Source organism: Parus major, unplaced genomic scaffold (assembly GCF_001522545.3).
Source record: "Parus major isolate Abel unplaced genomic scaffold, Parus_major1.1 Scaffold258, whole genome shotgun sequence".
NCBI lineage: Eukaryota > Metazoa > Chordata > Aves > Passeriformes > Paridae > Parus > Parus major.
Window position 1 is genome coordinate 265,304 of NW_015379266.1, and position 20,834 is coordinate 286,137.

Here is a 20,834-nt window from a genome sequence, read left to right on the forward strand (position 1 = left end):
AACTTCACTTCCCAAATAGTTCTGGTATCCAATAGAGAGGAGACCAAAAGTGCTTAGTGATTTCCATCACCAGGTACACACTGCAGCAGCCATTCCAGCACTGACCTCTGACCTCCCTCTCACACAAGATCTACCTCCTGGCCAAGTTTTGGGAATTTGAAACAACTATTTCATCCCCTATAGGGCACAGACACTCAGGAGCTGCTGGGAGCTGGGCAGGACACACTGGCCCAGGGTACAGGTACCCGCACCAAATTACAGCTGATCATCTCTCATGGGAGTGAAATGAAGAAACACAAATGCAGGTACAAGTACCTCAGAAATGAACTGACCAGACCCCAAATAAAATGACAGCAGCACAAAGGGATTAAAGGCAAATTCTCATGATGTCAGCAGGCTGAAGAAACCACTCAGGGTTTTGCCAAATCAATTCAAGCAGTGTTAAGAGGCATTTCTTTAATAAACAATGTCAATCGAAACTGTAACTAAAGCTGTGACTGGAATGTTTTAAAATATGCACTAGCACCAAGCCAAATTTTGGACAATGTTCTCAGGAAAAACGTGACACAGATAGGCACATGATATGAGAAGGTCACCATAAGACTGGAAAACACATTAGCTCCAAACTCCAGCATCTTAACTCTGCAGCCTTTGAGGCCAGTCAGTAACAGCTGTGAAGGGCCCAGGGTTTCAACAGCTTCCAAAGGGGCTCTGTCAGGATCTTGCATTAGGAGCATGCAGGAACACGGTGACAAACGACCTGGCAGGTAATCCACACCCAGCCTGTGACCACTTAGCACAGTCTGCTTTACAATGTTTGACTTTCAAACTACAACAGAAACTAGTTAAGACAAAACCAAAACCTGACTGTGTGGCTTGATTTGGCACAGTCTCTAGCACAGCTGCACGATGTCCCTGGAAAAAACAACTCTGACCTTGCTCCCAGCCTGGCCAGACCTGCCCAGCACAGCATCTGCAGGACAGGGTGGGGCTTTGCTGCACCCACCTCTCCCATTCTGGGGTCCCAGAGTGCCACAGCCACCACCCTTGGGATGCAGCTGGCCCCTAAACAGGGATAAGTAAAATCCCAGCTTAAACACAGGGGAGGAAAATGCAACATGTTCTTTATCATGCTAATTAGAACACAGAATGAGAAGGTAGGCTCTGAATAAGAGAGGCAACAGAAGCATCAGGATAATCACTCCATACAACAAAGAAAATTTGGAAAAAAGTATCTATAGCGCTATCTTTAAAAGAGAACAATCCATTCAGGCTCACTGCCCGTTATCTCTCCTCAAGGCCCATGTCCAGCTCTGGTTTCCAGACCTTCAGCCAGGCTCCCTGGTGGCCAGGGGAAGCCTGTACCTGTTCCTGCCCAGCTCCCAGGTCACTGTGCCTCCAGTGAGCACTGCTGGAGTCCTGATGTCACAGCCCCACAACCAGAGAGCAGCTCACAAGCAGGAAAACACACCTCCAGCACTGTCAGGCTGGGAATATACCCTGGTACATAGCTTTTCATGAGAATGCTCACACAAGCAGGGCTGCTAGGAGAGGATCAGCCCCAGAAGTGTGGGTGAGAAACAGCACTGGAGCCAGCTGAGGCACAGGAGAAGCCAACCCTCGTGCAGGGGGTACAGGCCAGGAGGCACTGCCAACACAGAAAACAGCAAGCAACCTTCATCCCACTCACTGTGCTCCCCAACACAGCCCTGCTCCAGCAGCAGGGATGCTGTCAGGACCCAGGTGTGTCACAGTGCTGCTGGGACCAGCCTGCCCTGCCAGGGAACAGCACGCAGCAAGGCTCCCTCCCACGAGGAACAGAAAGGAGAAGTGCCTCCTGAGGCCACGGTAGCAGCAGTGGTGTTATTCACACACAGGCCAGGCCAGGCATGCACAGGAATTTATCTGATCCCGAGGACTGAATGTTTTTCTATGGACACTGGAAATAAGGAATAAAATATTAAGTGACCAAACTTGACCAGCTGGAACTGAAACAAACCAAACATCCAGTAAGGATAAACACTGAGGCAAACATGTGCCTCCACCACTTATCTGAAACAAGTGCAGGCTGTGCAAGGAACATGCCCCTCACTGTGGCACCCAGCACTGAAGTCACCACTCCTTGGGTCGGGCACTTCTCCACCTCAGCTGTCCACCCATCCAGTGGGATAGCTGTAAACTTTAATAATGTGCTGGGTTTAGCACTGGCTAACTTGACCTGTGGTCAAACTATCACAAGTGCTAAGACAGCATTTTAACAAAGGTGAGGAGGGAGAAAAGGCACCTATGAAATGAGGCAGGGAGGTGATCCTGCAACCCTGAACTCTGAACAGAGACACCCTTCCCACAGCTATAAAATGGAGATGCATGTACACCATTGCCAGATGGTCTCACTCAGTTCACTAAAGCAGGACCTGTCCAAGACAACATTTTCAAGTTCTTTCAGCTCAACTGTTACAAACAATGGCCAAGCCAGTATTTTATAACACTCAAACATCATTGTACCGAGAGCAGAGGTTACAGAAGCAAGTCCATTGCTCATCGCTGAGCAGCAAAGCTGTTGCTTTGTTACTGAGGCTGAATCAGCACAAGGACAAAGCCCAGACTCACAGTTTTGTCCACAAACCACTTCTCCCTCTTACCACTCCCTTCACCACAAACAGCAGGAATGGTCAACTCAAGAAATCTTTAAAGAAAGGTTAAAAACGCCACTTGTTTGTTAGGGAATTCATCCACTTAACATTCCCGTACGACTACAGAGGAGTTGCTTTGAGACAAAATTGCCACAGACTTCATCAGGGTCAGGATTCCAGCCTGAGACCCACACAGCCAACTTCACAGCTCACAGCCACCAAAGAGCAGGCGCCCTACCCTCCCTTCACACACACCCTCCACACCACCAGCCCAGCAGCTCCTACCACATACCTCTGACTTCCATCACCTTCCCAGAAGTTACTGCAATTCCACAGCCCTGCAAAGACACAGGACACTGTCTGCAGATTCATCCCAGGGCATACAAGAGAAAGCAGCATCCCTCTTTCAGCAGTGCAAATCCACTGGAGCTGTGTGGGCTGCTCCAGAAGCCACCAGCCCCAACTCCCCCTGCACAAGTGGAGGGTGAAGGTGCAAGTGAACTGTCCTGGGATCAACCACTGAGATCAGCACCAGCTGAAGCTCCTCAGCACATAACCAGCATCAGCTGAAGCTCCTCAGCACATAACCAGCATCAGCTGAAGCTCCTCAGCACACAACCAGCACCAGCTGAAGCTCCTCAGCACATAACCAGCATCAGCTGAAGCTCCTCAGCACATAACCAGCATCAGCTGAAGCTCCTCAGCACATAACCAGCATCAGCTGAAGCTCCTCAGCACATCACACACACCTAACTGGGTGCTGCCCAAGGGCCCAGTGCTAAGGAAGCAGTCACAACAGCAGCCCTATGATACACCCAACTCCTAAATCCCGTTTGGTTCATCTGAATAAAGCAGGCTAGAGCAGCTCTGATGGCAGCAGCCAGTGCAGCCTCATCTCCAGGTACCTGGGCTGTCTCCATCACCCATGGGTCTCAGCTTGGCCTCCTCTTTCCAACCCCAAAACCCAACACTTCTGTGGGGACTTCATTCCTGTCCGCACGGCTTCCAGAGCAGCACGCTCCAAACCTTACATCCAGTGCCACCAGGAAGAGGCCAGAAGCAGATTTTCCCCACCACACCAATCTCCAAACAGACCATCCATGAGAGAGTCATCCCAGGACACCTTTGCCTGCACACTTCTCATCACTCCCATCTCTACAACATCTTGCCATGAATTTGGTGTGATCATCTACATAACATAAAGATGCTTAAAGAGAGTCAGACTTTGGAGTGCTTTCAATTAAAACCAGCACAGATTACAGGAACATACTTCCACCCTCAAGCCAGGATTATTCAACACTAGGATCTGCCAAAGGAGAGCGGATGGCATGGTTGTGCTCCCATTCCAAATGCTTCTGCTCCTCTCCAGCAGATAAACTAGATGGAAACAGGAAAACCTGGCTTGAGCTGGCAGGACACCAGTACAGCCACACTGATCCATGCAGTGAGGCACAGAAATAAGGTGCTGTGGCTTAATGGCAAAGCCCAGCTCATTGATGGAGTTTTCCCTCAGAATAGACAGTGCTCTCACAACTGGAGATATTTATTTTGGTAACAGGCAAGGTTCCTAAATCCTAGAAATCGGGATTCTGACAAGCACCTACGGCCTGCCAGCGCAGAGGAATTACGGTCAAATGGAGGGAGATAAAAAATGAACAATTACAAATATACACACCAAGTCTGCTGCCCAGTCAAGACATCACCTGGCAGACACAACATATCTTAATACATTCTATAGTCCATCTCAGAAATCAAGTTTCTTGATTTGTTTTGTTGGGGCTTTGAGTTGTTTTTATAGGTTGGTTTATTTTTAACTATTTTAACTACAATTAGCATCCAGGCCTATGCAACTTAGCCACATCTTTTATTTTAAAATTAATTACTAGTTCTCTACAGAAAACAATCCATTTCCTAAGGATTTGGTTTTCTTTCTCCTTTCTGGCAGGGGAGAGGAAAAGACAGTGGGAGCAGGAGAAGGGAACACTCCAGCACTAAAAACTGGGCAGCTTAAGAACCCCATGCTGTGAAAAGTTGGCATGACAGTGTTAAATACTTCAGAAAGGCACAGTTCCAGTCCCAGGTAAAGCCTGTCAGGTGTTAGTACTGACCTGGCAGCAGCTCCAGCCCCGAGCTGAGCACGCCAGCAGTAAAACCACATTCCTTCCTCCCAGTGCTGGAGGTAGGAGTCACCCAACCCGCGCCACATTCCTACCCAGCATACCCAAAATAACAGTGTACACAAGATTACACTGCACTTCTTCCCAGAAGGGGACAGAGCTGCCCAGCAGCCCTTCTGCTGCTCCAGTAAAACCCTCCTATTCAACACAACAAAACATTTGAGAGGAAGTAGTGGTGAAAGCAAAAGATGGAGAAATTTATGGAAGTTAATGAGATTTCTCAGTTCACCAACACCAAGTGTAATTAAATCAAGATACTTCTGCACATTGTTATCACATCTAGGGCTTTCTGTTGACTGAAGCTGTTGGATAATCCAGCCTTCACTGCTATTACAAGGCCTGGAAGTTTCCAGCTTGTCTAGGAAGTCCCAGTTTATATTGCAGAGAGGTTAATTAAGCAAAGGTCCTGCCCCATCCAATCTTCTGGGACTGAGAGGTTGCCAATTCGGCCCAATGCAGCAGGAATCAGCGAGCTGCACCCACAGCTGCAGATGTGCTGTGGCCTCTGGATCCTACAGCAGCTGTGCAGGGAGCCCACCTGGCGCCAGGAGCTGTTTGCTTTGGAAAGGATAAGGGTGCTATCTCACAGAGCCTCTCACCGGCTGGAGACACAACTCCAGCCTAGAAGCCGCAGGGGTGAATTCCTCCCACAACATCCTAGGATGTAGCAGCGATTCCCCTCTGCCAGAGAAGCTCATTCGGCGCTCGTTCCATGCCTGGTGATATTTCCCAAACGAAGGTTCCTGTAGGAGATCTGGAACTCCCAGCGCAAGCCGTGCCCCGGGGCGAGCTGCCTGCACATCCACAGGTGTGGGGCTCACAGTCCACGTTTGCTTTGCAGGAAAATGGCCTCTGTGCAGGAGCAGAGGAAAACCTCGGGTCCCCATTTCCCATTCCACAGTGCCCTCCACCGGCCAGCCCTTCACACGGAACCCAAGGAATGCTTATCCCAATTCCCAAAGGCAGCAACGGAACCGTGCCTTGCGCTACCTGCACACCACCCTCGGAGGACAGGACAACAGCTAGGGGAGACAGAGCCATCTCTGAATGGGGATATAGCTAAAACTAACGTTCCTTGTCTCCTTCAGACCCTCATGTTAATACAAGCCTTCTTAAAAGTCTTTACATTCATTTTACAATGAAACTAAAATTTACTTAGAGGCAGCACTAGTGACCAAAACATGCCGATAACTCATCAAAAGCTGGTGTAAAATGCAGGCTGTTAGAAAAATCTATTGACCTCCTGAGAACCACAGCCTATTTTGATATTCTGCCACACAAGTAGATATGCAAGCCCTGTCATTTATGAAATGCTTCCTTACCTGGACTTTTTAATCATCATTTAAGGTTTACATGCTATCCCTGAAGCCAGTGCACTTAGAGTCCATAAAAACAATTCAGGGTCAATAAGAAAGCCACTATTCTGAATCTCATACTGCTAAGACACTGCCAGTGCTGTGACCAAGGGAGGCCCCTCTCGTACTCAGATGGCAGTGAGGCTTTTATGTAACCAGAATATTCAGAGCAGAAACAACAGAGCTCTCATTTAAAGGGTCTGTGTTCAGTGGTGGTGACAGAGGGTGCATCTTCTCAAGGAACTCAAGGGTTTTTTCACATAAAGCATGCAGGTTCAGGTGTGCAGTGGGCTGGGCTGGAGCTCACGGGGTCAGGGGAGCATCCCTGGGCAGACTGGTCCCCCACACTGCCCCTTTGCACCTGACAGCTGAGAAGCCACAAGCTGCTTCTCCAGCACATCCCTGCCCTGCTCAATCATCCAGCGCTGCTCCAGTGCTGCTCCAGGAGCTGAGCTGGGAACCAGCACGATGAGGGGACACGGCTCTGGAACCCCTCCCAGCACCAGTCCTGCAGGGGCCCCGTGGGGACGGCCTGGGCTCAGGAAACATCTCTGGCCCTGCCAGCACAGCGTGGAAGCTGCGTGGGCAGCGAGGTACAGCCTCACCACTGAGGCCACACAGCAGAAAATGTCACCTGAAATCTGACTGCAACCATCGACAACACTGACACTGCCCCAACAACTCAGCATTGCCATGACTTCCAAAGCTTATGGTTTGCTTCAAATGCAAAGCAGAGAAATCCAGCCCTGAACTCCCACGTGTCACTGCTGTCATTGAGTCCAGGGAGGGAGGGAAAATCACAGCCTTTTTTCCCCCCAGTAAATCCTGCTGATCATGAGCAACAACATCTTCTTGAGGCCTTTGCAGCCCCATCTCATGGATCCATTAACATGACACTCGAGTACCGGGAAGGAGACACCCTCAAGGGAGATCATTCCAGAGCAACAAATCCATCAGGAACATGTAAACACAAAAGCCAACCTCCCATATGCCTCAGTCTGAAACAGTTTGCACAGACAGTTTATCCATCACAGCACAAGCGGCACTTCACCGCAGCACCCTCGTGCCAAATCTTGGCTTATTCCTTACCCTGATGTCAGATGCTGTCCAGGTGAGCCTGTGCTTTGCAGGAATTCCTCCTGTCCAGAGGAACCATTTCCATCATACTCAGAGCTGGGTTTGTTTGCCTTTCCCCAAAGTGTGTCTCAGTAAAGCCAAGTGCCACACAGGCTCCTGAGATCCTGAAATCCTTCAGGATCCATTCCTCAGGCACAAGGCTTTGCCCAGCACAGCCCACAAGAACTAAGATGAAAGGTTAGGCTGCAGTGACTACATGCAGAATTATTTATCTTGAGGCGTATGGGATTGTATCTCACACATTGAGATATTTTCAGGAACACAAGATCCTTTTAACAATTTCTAAGGCATGACAAAATGTCATCTCAGTAGGAAGCTTCTAATTCCAATTGACTCAATCACAAGTCACAGAAGTTGAATAGAACTTGAAAAGAGAAGAATTGTGCAACTGCAGAGAGCAGTTTCACATATGAACCTCTTTATGACCTAATATTTAAAGGTATAAAAAGACACTCTTCAAGGATCTTTTTTCTGAAGTTCCATTTTTTATTCCAGCAAACAAAATCCAAGGAGCTGCAAGTTTTGCTTCCATCCAAGGACACCGAGAAAACAAAATGCTTGTGATCTGTGTGGGCAATATTTGACTCTCAAGAAACCCGAACAGAAACAAACAAGAGGTGCACTTCACTCACAAATATTTTCCGCTACAAAAGGCTGTTAGTTTTTATATACACTGATATTTAGAGATTACATGAAAGCGCCTAAGCTTCCAGGAGCCTGTATAAACATTATTTCCCGGAATGGCCAAGGGGCTGAGGTTGGCACAAGGCTCTGGAGGTCACCTGGCCCACCCCATGCTTCTGCCAGAGCTGGCTGCCCAGGCCTGTGTCCCAAACAGCCCCAAGGATGGAGCTCCAACACCCTCTGGGCAGCCTGGCCCAGAGCTGAGGTCACCCCAACAAGTAAAAAACTGGCAGTATATGAATCTGATTTACAACTACTTTTAACTAATTAATAAAAAACACTTTACCATTCAGGTTTACAAGGAGGCTGATCTACGAACACAGCAGGACGAGCTGCAACGGTTGGCTCGTCCCCTGTGACTCAGTGATCCCCAAATCCCCAAACTGCCTGGTGTCCCCACACCTATGGGAGTCCTTGGGCAAAAGGGAACAATGTCCATGTGGAAGGCAGCCCTGGGAGCCACAGCCACCCACAGGGATGGGAGCAGGCCCATACCCTGCAGCCAGGCCTGCTCCACGCCCACCGCACACATCAGCTGTGCAAGCAGGAGGGAAGCCTGTGCCTCTGGTCTGTAGGAGAGACTGCTGGTTCTGTCTCTCTGGAGAGCCACTCAGAGAGTCCAGCTTGCATATAAATCACTGCCTTTTCCAATCAGCAAATGTGCCAGGAGGGGAAGCACTGCACAAGGCCAACTCAAAGCCCTCCAAAACCCATGTACAACAGATCTGCAAGCTGCACTTCACACCCAGGCAGGAACAAAGGAAATGAATAGGCTGAATATGTCCACATATGCAACTCAGCCTCTCACACAGCTAATAGAGCTCTGCTTTCCAAAAAATGATGAGCCAAGTCTAAGCCAATGCTAGTGGGAAGTCATTACCCACACAAGGCAGCACGCAGAGAACTGTCAGCACACCTTCCTTGGCCCTCCTGAGCTTTACCTTTACTAGAGCTCTCTTACAGCCACCTTCCTGAGAGAGACCATCCTCCCTCCTCCATGCTGTCCTCTGCCCATTACTAGAGACTCAACAGAGGGTCAGGCTCTCAGGGTCATGAAAGCACAGCCCAACAGGCTGTATCACCTGCATCCTTCTCCATGCCACTCCTCCCTCAGTCCCTTCTCCCTCTTTCTTCCATCCTATTTCCATTTGTGGACTCCTGCTGCAGTTTTAGATGGTCGCTGCTCTTCCTGAGAAGTGTCCAGCAGCAGCAGATGCACAGCAAAGCAGGAAACAAAGCACAGTCTCCTGTCCCTCAGGCAGTGTGGTCATCACTGCAGCTGTGACATCGGCCGCTGCTGAGAGACCAGAGCCTTTCTTTTCCCAGCAGCTCCTTTTCCAACAGCTTGGTTTTACCTCGGAGATGAGTGACAAACACATCTCCTTGCCCACAGCTCCACAGGCCAGGTCCCCAGCACAAGCTGGGGCTGAGCATTGTGGCAGGAACAGCCCCTGCTCTCCCAAGATCCCTCCACCTCCAAGCCAAGGTTGCAGATTTCTCCCTGTATCCGTTTCTCTTTAGCATTCCGTGCAAGTAGCAGCATATGTCGAGGCAGGAGGCAGGGACAAAAGACACAGCAAGCGCACGCACAACAGAAAAGGCAGCAGCCAAGCTCCAACGTGGTGTTCTCAGCCACCTCCCTGGGACTGGCAGGGTGGCTCCTGGTTTCCCTTTTGCTAATATAAGCACAAAAGCACCTCCAATCAAATGTTTTGGGATGCCCGTGTTGGGACAGCAAACCCCTCTGCCTGTAGCTGTTCCCTAAGGCTGTACAGACCCCCAGCAGCAGGCAAGAGCACCGCAGGCCCTCCGGCAGCCCTGGAGCAAGCAGGGCCCTGCAGATGGCTCGGCAGTGGGCCCAGCTACCTGCAGGGTCGGGAAATGCACCGGAGCTGGCCCAAAGCTGCTTGGGGACTGGTGCCAGCTCACATGAAGGCTTATGGAAACAGCCCAGGGAGAAGAAGGTTCTTCTCTGCTGTTGTGCTCGCTATCTACATCACCCAACGCTCCTGCAACGCCCTCTCCTCACCCCTACCTTCACACACATGCAGAGCATTTGCAATCACTCTGCTCTCAGCTTTATAATTTAACAACAACAGAATGACACCCCCCCTTACCAAAACACCCACTCCTGCCCAGGAACCCTCTTCCCAATGCGAATTAAACCTTACAGTCATCCAGACTCGGTGCCGCTGAAATACATCAGGTAAGAAACACTGTCTATCAGCTTCACAAGGCAAATGTTTTTAATGTTACTTTCTTCTACACCACAAACAGACCGACACATCACCCGTTGTGTTCAGCCCCACAAAACCGGAAGCAATGCTGTTGTAATTACTGTTCACTCCTGTAAAAATAAAAGCAATACGTGCGCTCCTAACAGCCGATACCTTGAAACCACAGCCCAGTAATGCAGCCTTGCCCATTGCTGATGCTCTACGACACTGGCTCCTAAGAAAAGGAGCACCTGACCAAGGCAGTGAAACAAAAAGGGCATTAAATAAGATTTTTAACATTCACCTAAAGTAAACTGGACTGTTCTCCTCACGTCTGTACGATTTGTTTGGTTCTACAGAAGACATCGGCTGATAAAGCCGGCACACGGCGATTAGTTATCGCGGGTCCTACCCCGCTTATCAGCTCCATCTGCATTGGGGCCAGGCTGTGTCTGACACCGTGCCCGGCGCACCGAGCCGGCGGCTGCTCCGCTCGGGCCCCGCGGCCGCTCCCTGGGGACACCGGCAGCGCTGCGGGAGGAGGCGGAGAGGGGCGGCCGCCCCCGCCCGCAGCACCGCGGGCCGTGGCTCTTTGTTCGCCGCCGGCCCGGCCGAGGCACCCGCGGGCTCCGGGCGGCCGCACCTGCCTGGGGCGCGGGCAGCGCTCCCCGGGCGAGCGGCAGCTGCGGGGGGGGCTCGGAGCCCTGCGGGGCGGGCGACGCTCGCCCTCCCGGACCGACCGTCGACCTTCGCCCAGCTCCCGAACCTCAGCCGCGGCTCACCGCCGACGGGGCCCCGGCACACCCCGAACCCGGCCCGTCCGCGCAGACCCACCTCGTCCTCCGAGAGCCCGTACACCGGTTCCGCCGCCGCGGTCGCCATGGAGCCGCTCCCGGGCCCGCCGAGCCGCCCGCCGCCGCCTCCTCCTCCTCCTGCCGCCGCTGCTGCCGCCGCTGCCGCTGGCCCGCGGGCGGCGGAAGGCGCCGGCAGCCGAGCCCGGCGGAAAGGGGCCGGGGGCGGGGCCGCCCGGGGCCGCCCGCGCTGCCGCCGCCGCCGCGGGCCGGGGCTGAGCGCGGCCGCAGGGACGGGGAGAGCCGGCGGGGCGGGGAGAGCGCCGGGCCGGCCCAACGGCGGCGGGCGGGGCGCGGCACAAAGTGCGGGAGGGGCCCCCGCTCCCGCCGCAAGCCCCGAGGGATGGGCGTGAGGGGGAGCGCGGAGGGGAAAGGGCTCCAGGAACTGGGGGCGTGAGGGGGGCGTGAGGGGAAAGGGCTCCAGGAACTGGGGGCGTGAGGGGAGCGTGAGGGGGCGCGTGAGGGAGGCGTGAGGGGGCGCGTGAGGGGGCGCGAGGGGGCGCGTGAGGGAGGCGTGAGGGGGCGCGTGAGGGGGCGCGCGCGGGCGCAGGGGCGCGTGTGGCAGGCGCCCCCCAGTGGGCGGGAGTGGCGCCGCCGGGCCTGGACTGTGAGAGCGCTCCCCGCGGCACCGGGCCGTGTCCCGGGATGTGTCCCGGCATGTGTCCCGGGATGTGTCCCCGTGTCCCGGGTGTGTCCCAGCATGTATCCCGGGATGTGTCCCCGTGTCCCGGGATGTGTCCCGGCATGTGTCCCCGTGTCCCGGGCTGTGTCCCGGGCTGTGTCCCGGGCTGTGTCCCGGGCTGTGTCCCGGGCTGTGTCCCGGGCTGTGTCCCGGATGTGTCCCGGGATATGTCCTGGGATGTGTCCCGGGATATGTCCCGGGATGTGTCCCGGGATGGGCAGGAACGAAGCCCCCGCCGCCCACCGCTCTCCGGTGCAGTCGGACGTGGTGGCTCACTGTGGCATTCCTTCCCCCGCCATCACGGGTTTTAGGGACACAAAACACTGTGGGCACTTCTGGGCTAAATCAAGTCCCGATTTAGCTCTGAATGAACTTTTGGGTTGTTCTCTGCCCCTGAGCTGGCCGTGCCCCGCCGTGCCCCTCTGTGCCAGTGTCCCATCCCTGATCTCTGCGTGTCTCCGGCGGTGGCGGTGCTTGGCTGGAGGCTGTTGAGGGAGCTGATGGCAGCGGTGCCCAGACACGTTCATGCTGTTACATTTACCTGTAAGTGTTACCGAAACACGCGGGACCGGTGGCACCACAGCCCAACACACGGCTGTTCTGGGCCCTTCAGACAAGTGCCGCTGGCTCCAGCTTCAGCAGCCCACCTCAGCCTGCTCGGCTACTTGGTACCTGTTTCTGTTCCACCCAGCTGAGCACCAAGGGAAAACGGAGATCTCTTTTTCTGGAGAGTCTCCCCAGCAGTCCGCAGGCCAGGAAGTTTTTCCAGCCTTCCCAAAGCCCTTTCTGGGGCAGGAGGGATGTGACCTCTGCCCAGATAGCAGTGCCTCGGAGCTGAGCTGTTAAAGTCCAGCCTGGGGAGACATCAGCCTTTGTACTGCCCGGGTCCCTCCTGGCCATAAACCACTCGTGGTGCAGGCAGGGCCGGGCACCACGGCCAAACTTCTGCTTGCCTGAGCCAGGCCAAGCCTCTGAGCTCCAGTCCACGGGAGCACCCGGCACCAGGCTCGTTCCTCAGGCCCCTTGCCAAGATAGATTCTGTTTTGTTCCTCTCTGTTCTGAGCTCAGCAGATCATTCCCAGCTCCGGGTGTAGCTTTTCCCCCCTGCTTTTCAGTCACCTGCTTGGTTGCCTCAACAGAAGTGTCTTTACCGTGTCCCACCCCCTGGACAGCTCAGAAAACCAGGAATTCGGGAGTCCCCTCATTCAGTCCATAAACACATCTCAGTTCTTTGCCTCCCATACCTTTCTGTGCTGACACCAAGAGCTGGAAACCATCAGGAACCTGGCATTTCTATTCAAGAATGTTTCTATTTCTGAAGAACAGAATGAAAAAGCAGTTGCTGCCATTCAACAGCTGTAACTGGCCTGCAATCCCAGCACGGTGAAGAGGTGATACATGGAAGTGTCAGAATCCAGATCTTTCCTGCAGCACGTGTTCATGTCCCTCTGGAATCACATCCATGGCTTTTTGCTTGCAGCTCCCAGCACCCGGGCTGCCGGTGCTGTACAGTCAGCCAGCATTGCCACCAACAGGTGCTCCCCAGGGAAAAATACACCTGGACAGGAATAGAATGAAAGGATCTCTGAGGCCAGAGCAGAAAATTAGTGCCACTAACAAGTCCGTTGGACTGCAAAGCTTTAGTATCAAATTCCAGGCTGAAGATTACTTGTTTGTTTGCCTGCACATGTTACATGCATAATTCCTCTTTGGAATTGTGTTTACAGTAATAGATGGCCCTGGAGAGATGTAATTCATGTGATAATGCTGACATCAGAAATCTCCAGGTGCGGCTCAGATGATTTATAACTGGCCTCTTTATAGAACCAAGGCCCATGAATTATTTACAATTTTCTGAGAAAAATAGATTTAGTGTGTCTTATGGCTGGCAATTCTCTGTGAGAGCTGTTGCTCCATCCACCTGTGCAGGACGGGAGTGGGAGGATGCGGCTCCCGGTGCATGGAGGAGGAGCAGCTGCCCCTCACACAGCAGCTGGCACAGGTGGGGACACTGGGCCAATGTGAAATAAAGGATTGCTGTGCCACATCTGCAGTGACTGCTCCCCAGAACCCCCAGGCACCCCGATACAGAGACATTACCCAAACACTGCTGTGTGTCTCACAGGGCATCTTCAGAACCTGCCAGGAAAACACCTGGTCAAACGCTGAAAGCTCAGCTATCCCCACTCCCTGCAGCCATTCTACACTGCCAAAGCTCAGCCACTTCCAGCAGTTGTGGCTGTTTACCTTTGTTTTTTATTGCTGACTGCACCAGCTGTTACCCAAATATTGAAAGAGATGCTGCTCAGAAGTATTAGCCAAATATTGGGAGGTGCTACTTAGAAGGTCACCGTAACATGCCAGTAGAGAGACTTTACACTGTAAATCCCTTGGACTTTAAATCATCTACTGACAGTAGACACAAAGAGAATCCAAATAAACCATGATCTTCCCAAATACAGATGCTTTGGATTTCAGAGAATTGGCTTGAACAGATTAATAGAGCCCCGACCTAAGCAGAAAATGCTCTTTAGGAAATGAGCTGGATGCTTCCAGCTCACCAAACAGCATTAGGAGAGCAAACTGCTGCCAGAGGCTGCCCAGAATGACTTGCTTTTTGCTGTGCAATTCATTATTTATTTCTTCTCAACAGCTCTGGTGAAATAAAAAATGAGAGTGCAGAGGTGAAAATCACCCAGACAAGGCTCCCTTTGGTCTGATGTAGCACCAGCTGCACATGGAGTTTGGTAACTCCTGTGTCTTTTAAATGATTATTGTACTTCAGAGACTGCCAAGGGGTATTTAAAATGTTCTATTCACGCTGTATTACTCATTCCAGTGAACTTAACAAATCATAAAAGTAGTAGTGGCAAGGTACAGATTTTATCTGATTAGCTCTTCCATCGTGGTTTGAAACAGGATTTCATGATTTCTGCAGAGGAGGAAATAAAATCTGCATCACACTGGGCTGAAATGAGGCTGTGTACAGACACACCTCAGCATCGTTCAATATTTAATGGTGTTACTTAACAATCTTTTGCTGATAAAAGGCTTTCCCCACTGCAAAGCTTCTCGCTGGTGATGATTTTTCTCCTTCCTTCTGGAAAAATTTCATAAGAAATGTTAATATTTTATCAGGTTGCTGTTGGACTAGCATAATTGCCTCTGTGTTCTCAGTCTATACCTTCCTTGAAGCATTATTGAAATGGCTGGGGGCTGAGCATGGTTCAGAACACAGAAAACCAGTAGAAGATTAACTATTTAAAAACGTGTCAGTATTTTCTAATGTATTATTGAGAAAGTCATAGAAAACTCATCAAAGCTATAAGCCAAGTTGAATCAAGCTCCCACAAAACATAAATTGTTAATTGTTGCTCAGCTCCCAGTGATAATGTAACAGGCATGGGCAAAGGAAGATTAACCCTGGAGAAGAGGAGAGAAGCCCTGTGTTTTGTGTCAGTGGTTGGTAGTTTACAGGAGAGGAAAATCCCACCATTTTGGGGCTATTTAAAGAGTAATAATAGAATGGCATGAGGTGCTGTGCCACAACACTTTGGACAGAGGCTGTTAATTGTTCTGGAAGGCCTTTGATATAGTCAGTGACCTGATTTCCAGACAATTCCTTCCAGCTCACCTCTCCCACAGCATGGAAGTGTTCTGGCTGGTGTGGCAGTGCAGAACACTTTCCTGGGTCCCCAGGGAGCAGTGCCACTGGCAGAGGCCAGCTGGGAGCTGCTGTCACAGGGCAGGGGCTTTTCTTCCAGCTCAGTACTTAACCTGAGGGTGTTTTACCTGGCTTAGCCCTTGGGCAATCCAAATACCATGGCATTTGTTCTGTGGACTGTTTCTTCCACTTGGATTTCACCTTCTGCCTGCGTTAATACACCTTGGGTTTGTTGGGGTGCGTGTGGTACTGAGAATCACAGGCACACAGCCCTGGGGAGGACAGCAAAAGAGAGAAAGAGGAAAAACTGAAACCTGAAGCATTGATGGAAGTCAAGTTGCTCAGCCTGAGCTCGGATTGGCTCTGTGTCCAGCTCACTGAGCAGTGTGTGAGTCCCAGCTGCGTGTGACACTGCCTGGGCGGGTGGCAGGGAGCGAGAGCATCCAACAGACCCGGAGCTGAGGGCTGGGGACAGTCAGCTCCAGAGCTTTCCACATCTTCCATGGGAATACAGCTGTTCAGGTGAGTCACATGGGCCTGAGTCAGGCCCAGAGCCTCTAATCTCTGGGGCATCTCCAGAGCAATGCTGTCCCTCCTGTTCCACCACCCCACAGGAGCTCTCCCTAGCACTCCCTGGGCTGTTCACCCCTTGAGGGAGGAAAAACCCCAGACCCAAAAGACTGGTGTAGTTAACATTCAGGCTCATCTTGCTTGGTCTCTTGTCTCTGGAACTGGCCAGAGTGGAAAATTACCTCCTTCTGTTGGCCTCGCTATAATTCTATGTAATTCGATTTCTCCTGGTTCTTATATTATGGTGCACAGGGAATAAGCTGTCCATCTTCCCCAGAGGTTTGTGCTTTTACAGGCCCATAACCCTGTCCTTCAGTCCCTTTCCTCCTGAGAATCTGTAGCACACCCAGTCCCTCCAAAATCCCAACTTTCTCTTACCTGTGAGACCTTTCAAACAATCCATTTCAGTCCTCAGCAGTGCCTTTGCAATCCTCATCCTCTTTTCCTCCCCTCCCAGCCTGTAACTCTTTGGGAGTAAAACCATGACAAACACAACCCTGCACCTTCCTGCACAGCACTTTTTGGCTGCAGATTTGGTACTTGCAGCATTGGGCTGTCCCACCAAACGTGGCTTTTCTTAGCTCACATCCTGCTAGAGCTGTCAGCACACCACCCCAACACGTGGCCACGGTGGGATACTCCACATGAGCTTGAAATGTGTTTGCTGAGGGCACAATTCCTATATCCAGGATCCTGCAAGTGTATTTTTGGCTGGCCTAGCCCCAGTGAAAATCCTGCACCAATGCTTTCTGGAAGGAAGTGGGAAGGAAGTGGGAAGGAAGGGAGAGGTCAACTCAAGCTCTGGAGCTGTGCCCCTGGGAAGAGGGACACTGGAATCTGGGTTCTCATGGAGATTTCCAGATTGTTGCCTGTGCAGGATTATCAATAGGGAGTTTGCAGTAAATCCCTCTCTGCAGACCTTTAAGGAGACATTGCAGTGTTCAATGCAGGAAGGAGCCCAGTTTTTGTAAATCCTCTATCATTCCTTCCCCTAACTGTAATCAGCACACCCACCCCACCCCACCCATCCCATTGGAATTCCAAATCACAAATGCATATCTCCTTTCAGGGTGGGGATTTCTGCTGCACTCTGGGTTTCGTAACCCCAATGTTTGGGCTGCAGCTGACAATCATCTCTCCTGTGTCTGCAGGGCACAGAATGGCTTCTCCCATCCCAAATGCCAAGTGCAGCACGGTAGCTTTGTGGAGGTTTATCCAAGTTAGGACAAGTCCTCCTCCTTCGGGGAGATTTTGGAAGCATGAGGACAGGTTTTCTCACAATGGGCTAGCCCTACTTTTAATATCATATTCTAAAGGAGAATTCATTCACTTGCCTCAAATCCAGACAGCCTCAGGATTTTGCTCCTTGTGGAATTGGAGGCAGGTCAAACTCACAGTCCCACCTGGCCATGTCTGAAAGGAGAAACAGGAGTGACCCCCAAGACATGACCTTTAGAGCCTTGAAAGTGTGACAAGCATACAATTAACAACAGACAAACTACTTTAGTGGGGTTTGGCAAGAAATCTCAGCCACTCATCTTTGTTCCTGTCCAAAAGAGAGATGTTTGATATCCCTCTCTCAAAAGCAGTGATTTTTAAAGTGAGCTTTACCATTTCTGTGCCTTCATCTCAGTTGTGTGAAACTGGACAATTCTGGCAGCTGTTTGAACCATTTCCATACAGGGCTATAAAGATCTGGGAGAAAAGTGACTTGTGGTATCCTTCAGGTTGTGTCATCAAATCAAATCAAATCAATTTTTTTAGGAAATACATGTTCTCTAATAAAAATGTTTGTTAGAAGAAGGGTTATAATAACCTGGAGACCTCAGAAGATCCTTGGGCACAGAAAGCAAGAGCATCCCTCTTAAAGGAGTGGAAGATTTTGCTCCATGAGGTTCTTGTCAGGATGTGGCTCCCATCCCATCAGCTCACCCTGAGGCATTTGGATATTCCTGTTCCATGAGCTCTTTGGTTCCATTTGGGTTTGTATTGTTTTTTAAACTTTCTGTGCATTCAACCAAGGCAAAGTGTCATGGCACAGGTTATTGAGTGAACTTCCCAAGGAGCCCTAACCCACAGGAATACTGCAGAAATAAAACTGCAGAAGTTTCATTTTAATCCTGCAGAAGTGTTTCAGCAGGATTTCTGGGAGTGTGGCTGCAGCAGGGAAATGAATCAGTTGTGTGTGCTTAGTGGAATTATCTTTATAAACAGTTCACTTGCAGGCTGAGGGGCATACCATGAAAGCAGCCATGTGCAAAACAGCCAGAATATTTCCCCTCTATTCTCTATGCTGTTTGTCTAACTTCAACTCAAGCTGCCCAACAGTTCCCCAGAGACTCGGGATGGTTTGGGAAATGCAGGGTCTCTCTCCAAAACGCAGATTCCGAGCGGTCTAACAATGAATTGCTGAGGATTAACTGTACAGGAGGGTTCTGGTGGAGGATAAGGAGTGTCATGAAGGAAATCCATACTCTGAAGCACTCCTGGAAGTACCCAGTGTCAGTCTGCTGAGGAGCCCAGCGAGGCACTGCCCCCTTGGCTGTAAGGCTCAGCATCCTCTGGCTGGACAGGTTGAGCAGCACAGAGCAGGGAGGAAGAGGAGGGAACAAACAAAACAGAGCAGTGGGAAACAAGAGGGATTAGTTAGAGGAGAACTGCAAGGAGAGTAGTGAGCAAAAGGGTGAGTAGGAGGAAAATCAATCTGAGCTGTAGGCGGGTAAGAGGTACATAAAGCCATGAAGATTGGTACCAGATTAGAGTCGTGAGTCAAACACTGAAGCATGAAACAAAGGGTATCCCAGATCCTCCTAATTCAAAAACTTGGGGAAATAACCCCTCTGCCAGAGATCTGTTACACAAACCCAATATTCATCATGTGCAGTAGTGCTCAAAGGTGAGTCATGGAGCTGGTGCACATATGTGGGGTCAAGTGGTGGCACAGGCTCCAAATGTGCTCAAAATACAAGGAAAGAATAGAATGGGATTAAGAATTGTGTAAAAATGTAAAAACTGAGATTTCTTTGAAAGGCCTTACGCTGACAAAGGAGGAATTTGTATGGTTTATACTTACAGAGCCAGTTTAAGCTCTGAAGGGGAATCAGTTCAATCCACCCAGGCTCTGAATTACACCCATGGATTCATTTTAACTCACCCAACCACACAGAGAGCAGAGACACTTACCCTGGCATACCAAAAATGGCCAGTGCCAGATTATACAAAACCTGTGATGTTTTCCCTTGCTGTAAAACCTCATCTGCCTTACTATTTATTTCTGTAAGGTTGCACTTCTCTATAGCACCTTCTAAACTTGTAGTGGCTATGGATGAAATTCAGTCCTGAGCTGGCTGGACGTCATGTGGAGACTTCTCCTGGTGCTTCCATGTTCATCTCCATCTGGTGTGCAGGGAAGAAGAGGCAGGAGGATGCAGTGAGTGGCAGCCCCTCTTGCCAGGAGACCCTGCAGTGGCAGAACACGCTCTCCAGGGATGGGATCACGTACCTCCTGTACTGAAACCACCCTCAAAAGAGCAAACTGACACTGAAAGATCCAGAGAGAAATCTTCAGCAGCAGGCAAGACATACAGATCTATCAAAAACACCATCTGAGGCTACCTGAGGTTTGGAAGGCTGGCATTTCTGTACCAGACAAACATGTTTTGCATTTCTGTTCATAAATTGTGAGCACAGGCATTTGTGCTGACACTCACATGGCAGAGGGAAGCTGGGGACAGCACAGCTCCATCCACCCAAGTGAGGTCCTTGGAGCTTCTCTTGCAGGAATTCTGAGAGCAAGAACAGGAAATAGTAATCAGCCACAACCTGAAAGTGTTGTTTATCTGAGGGTACAGCTCAAACACTGCAGAGAACCCGATTGCCAGCCTCCCTAAACAAGAGCCAGGAACAGTTCTCCAGAGATGTGTGAAATCATTCTAGAGTAAGGCTGATAGCGTGGCATCTGTGTGAGCCTGTGCAGCGACTTTTCTTGCTGAGTGGGAGGAGGATTAGTGGAGAGAGAGAAAAAGACAGCAGGGAAGGTGTTCTGTGTTGTCAAAAGCTCCAGCACATGTAACTCTGTGGGTGGCTGCACATCCTTACGGAGTCCCCACGGATTGCGGCGGGCTCTGCCTCTTCTCTCATCAGCCAGGGCTGGATGCTTCCTCCTGGGGGCACACACCTGGAGCAGGAACATGTTATGCATTTGTTTTGGTCCAAATAGCAGCACTTTGGAAGAAGCTGCACAAATTTAATGCAGATGTGCCTACATCAAGATTATATTTTTATAGACTGACACACGCAAAGCATAAATCACATTTACCAGCAATCCAGTGCTTAGGCATTTCCACTCTGCCTACTCTGGAGTTTAATCAAATGAATGCTGTCACCATCTAACACCATTAATCACCCATTTTAAGCAATAATGGGGGCTTGAATGTAGGATGAGTGAGTGAATTTCTAGGTAGCTCATGCTTCTCTCCATATTCATTTTAAGTCTTGAACCGAGTCATAAAATATCCTGAGTTGGACCCACAGGGATCAGCAGAGTCCAACTCCCAGCTGGGCAGCACAACCTCTCCTTGCCCTCATTCTGATCCAAATCAATCTTTGCCACAGCCCCACATGAGCTCTGCTCAGTGATTCCTCTTCTGGAATACTTCCCCTTAATTTCAGGCTTCAAGCCAAGTTTATAGGGAGCAGCATTTCAACTTCCATAAGGCACCTTCCTTGGTGCAAAGAACAAATGAGTTTATTTTTCCTATGTATATGGAGCCTGCAAAAGGATCATGGGAGCTATAAGCCAGGAAAAGAAGGATGCTGTGACCAGTTACATGCATACATATCTATCTATATAGATAGATAAAGAT

The 20,834-nt window shown here is 50.7% G+C and overlaps 1 protein-coding gene and 2 long non-coding RNA genes across 4 annotated transcripts in view; all 3 read right to left on the bottom strand.

Moving 5' to 3' along the window:
* NEDD4L (NEDD4 like E3 ubiquitin protein ligase) overlaps positions 1-11,142 on the bottom strand; it is a 91,116-nt gene extending 79,974 nt beyond the window's left edge. For both annotated transcript variants that reach the window (XM_015615776.2, XM_015615775.3), the window contains exon 1: positions 11,037-11,142. In XM_015615776.2, coding sequence (XP_015471262.1) covers positions 11,037-11,084 — 48 coding nt within the window. In that variant the 5' untranslated portion in view covers positions 11,085-11,142. The remainder of the gene's footprint in view (positions 1-11,036) is intronic.
* A 1,883-nt stretch (positions 11,143-13,025) lies between these two features.
* On the bottom strand, positions 13,026-16,021 carry LOC107198654. Its single transcript, XR_004495656.1, has 2 exons — positions 15,528-16,021; positions 13,026-13,293 (listed from the first exon to the last, which is right to left on the bottom strand). It is a non-coding gene; the product is annotated as an uncharacterized LOC107198654 (long non-coding RNA).
* Positions 16,022-17,308: 1,287 nt separating this feature from the next.
* The window catches only part of LOC107198653, a 9,637-nt gene continuing 6,111 nt past the window's right edge, over positions 17,309-20,834 (bottom strand). The window contains exons 3-4 of the long non-coding RNA XR_001519084.1: positions 19,472-20,146; positions 17,309-19,365 (exon numbers count right to left, since the gene is read on the bottom strand). This is a non-coding gene — a long non-coding RNA (uncharacterized LOC107198653). The remainder of the gene's footprint in view (positions 19,366-19,471; positions 20,147-20,834) is intronic.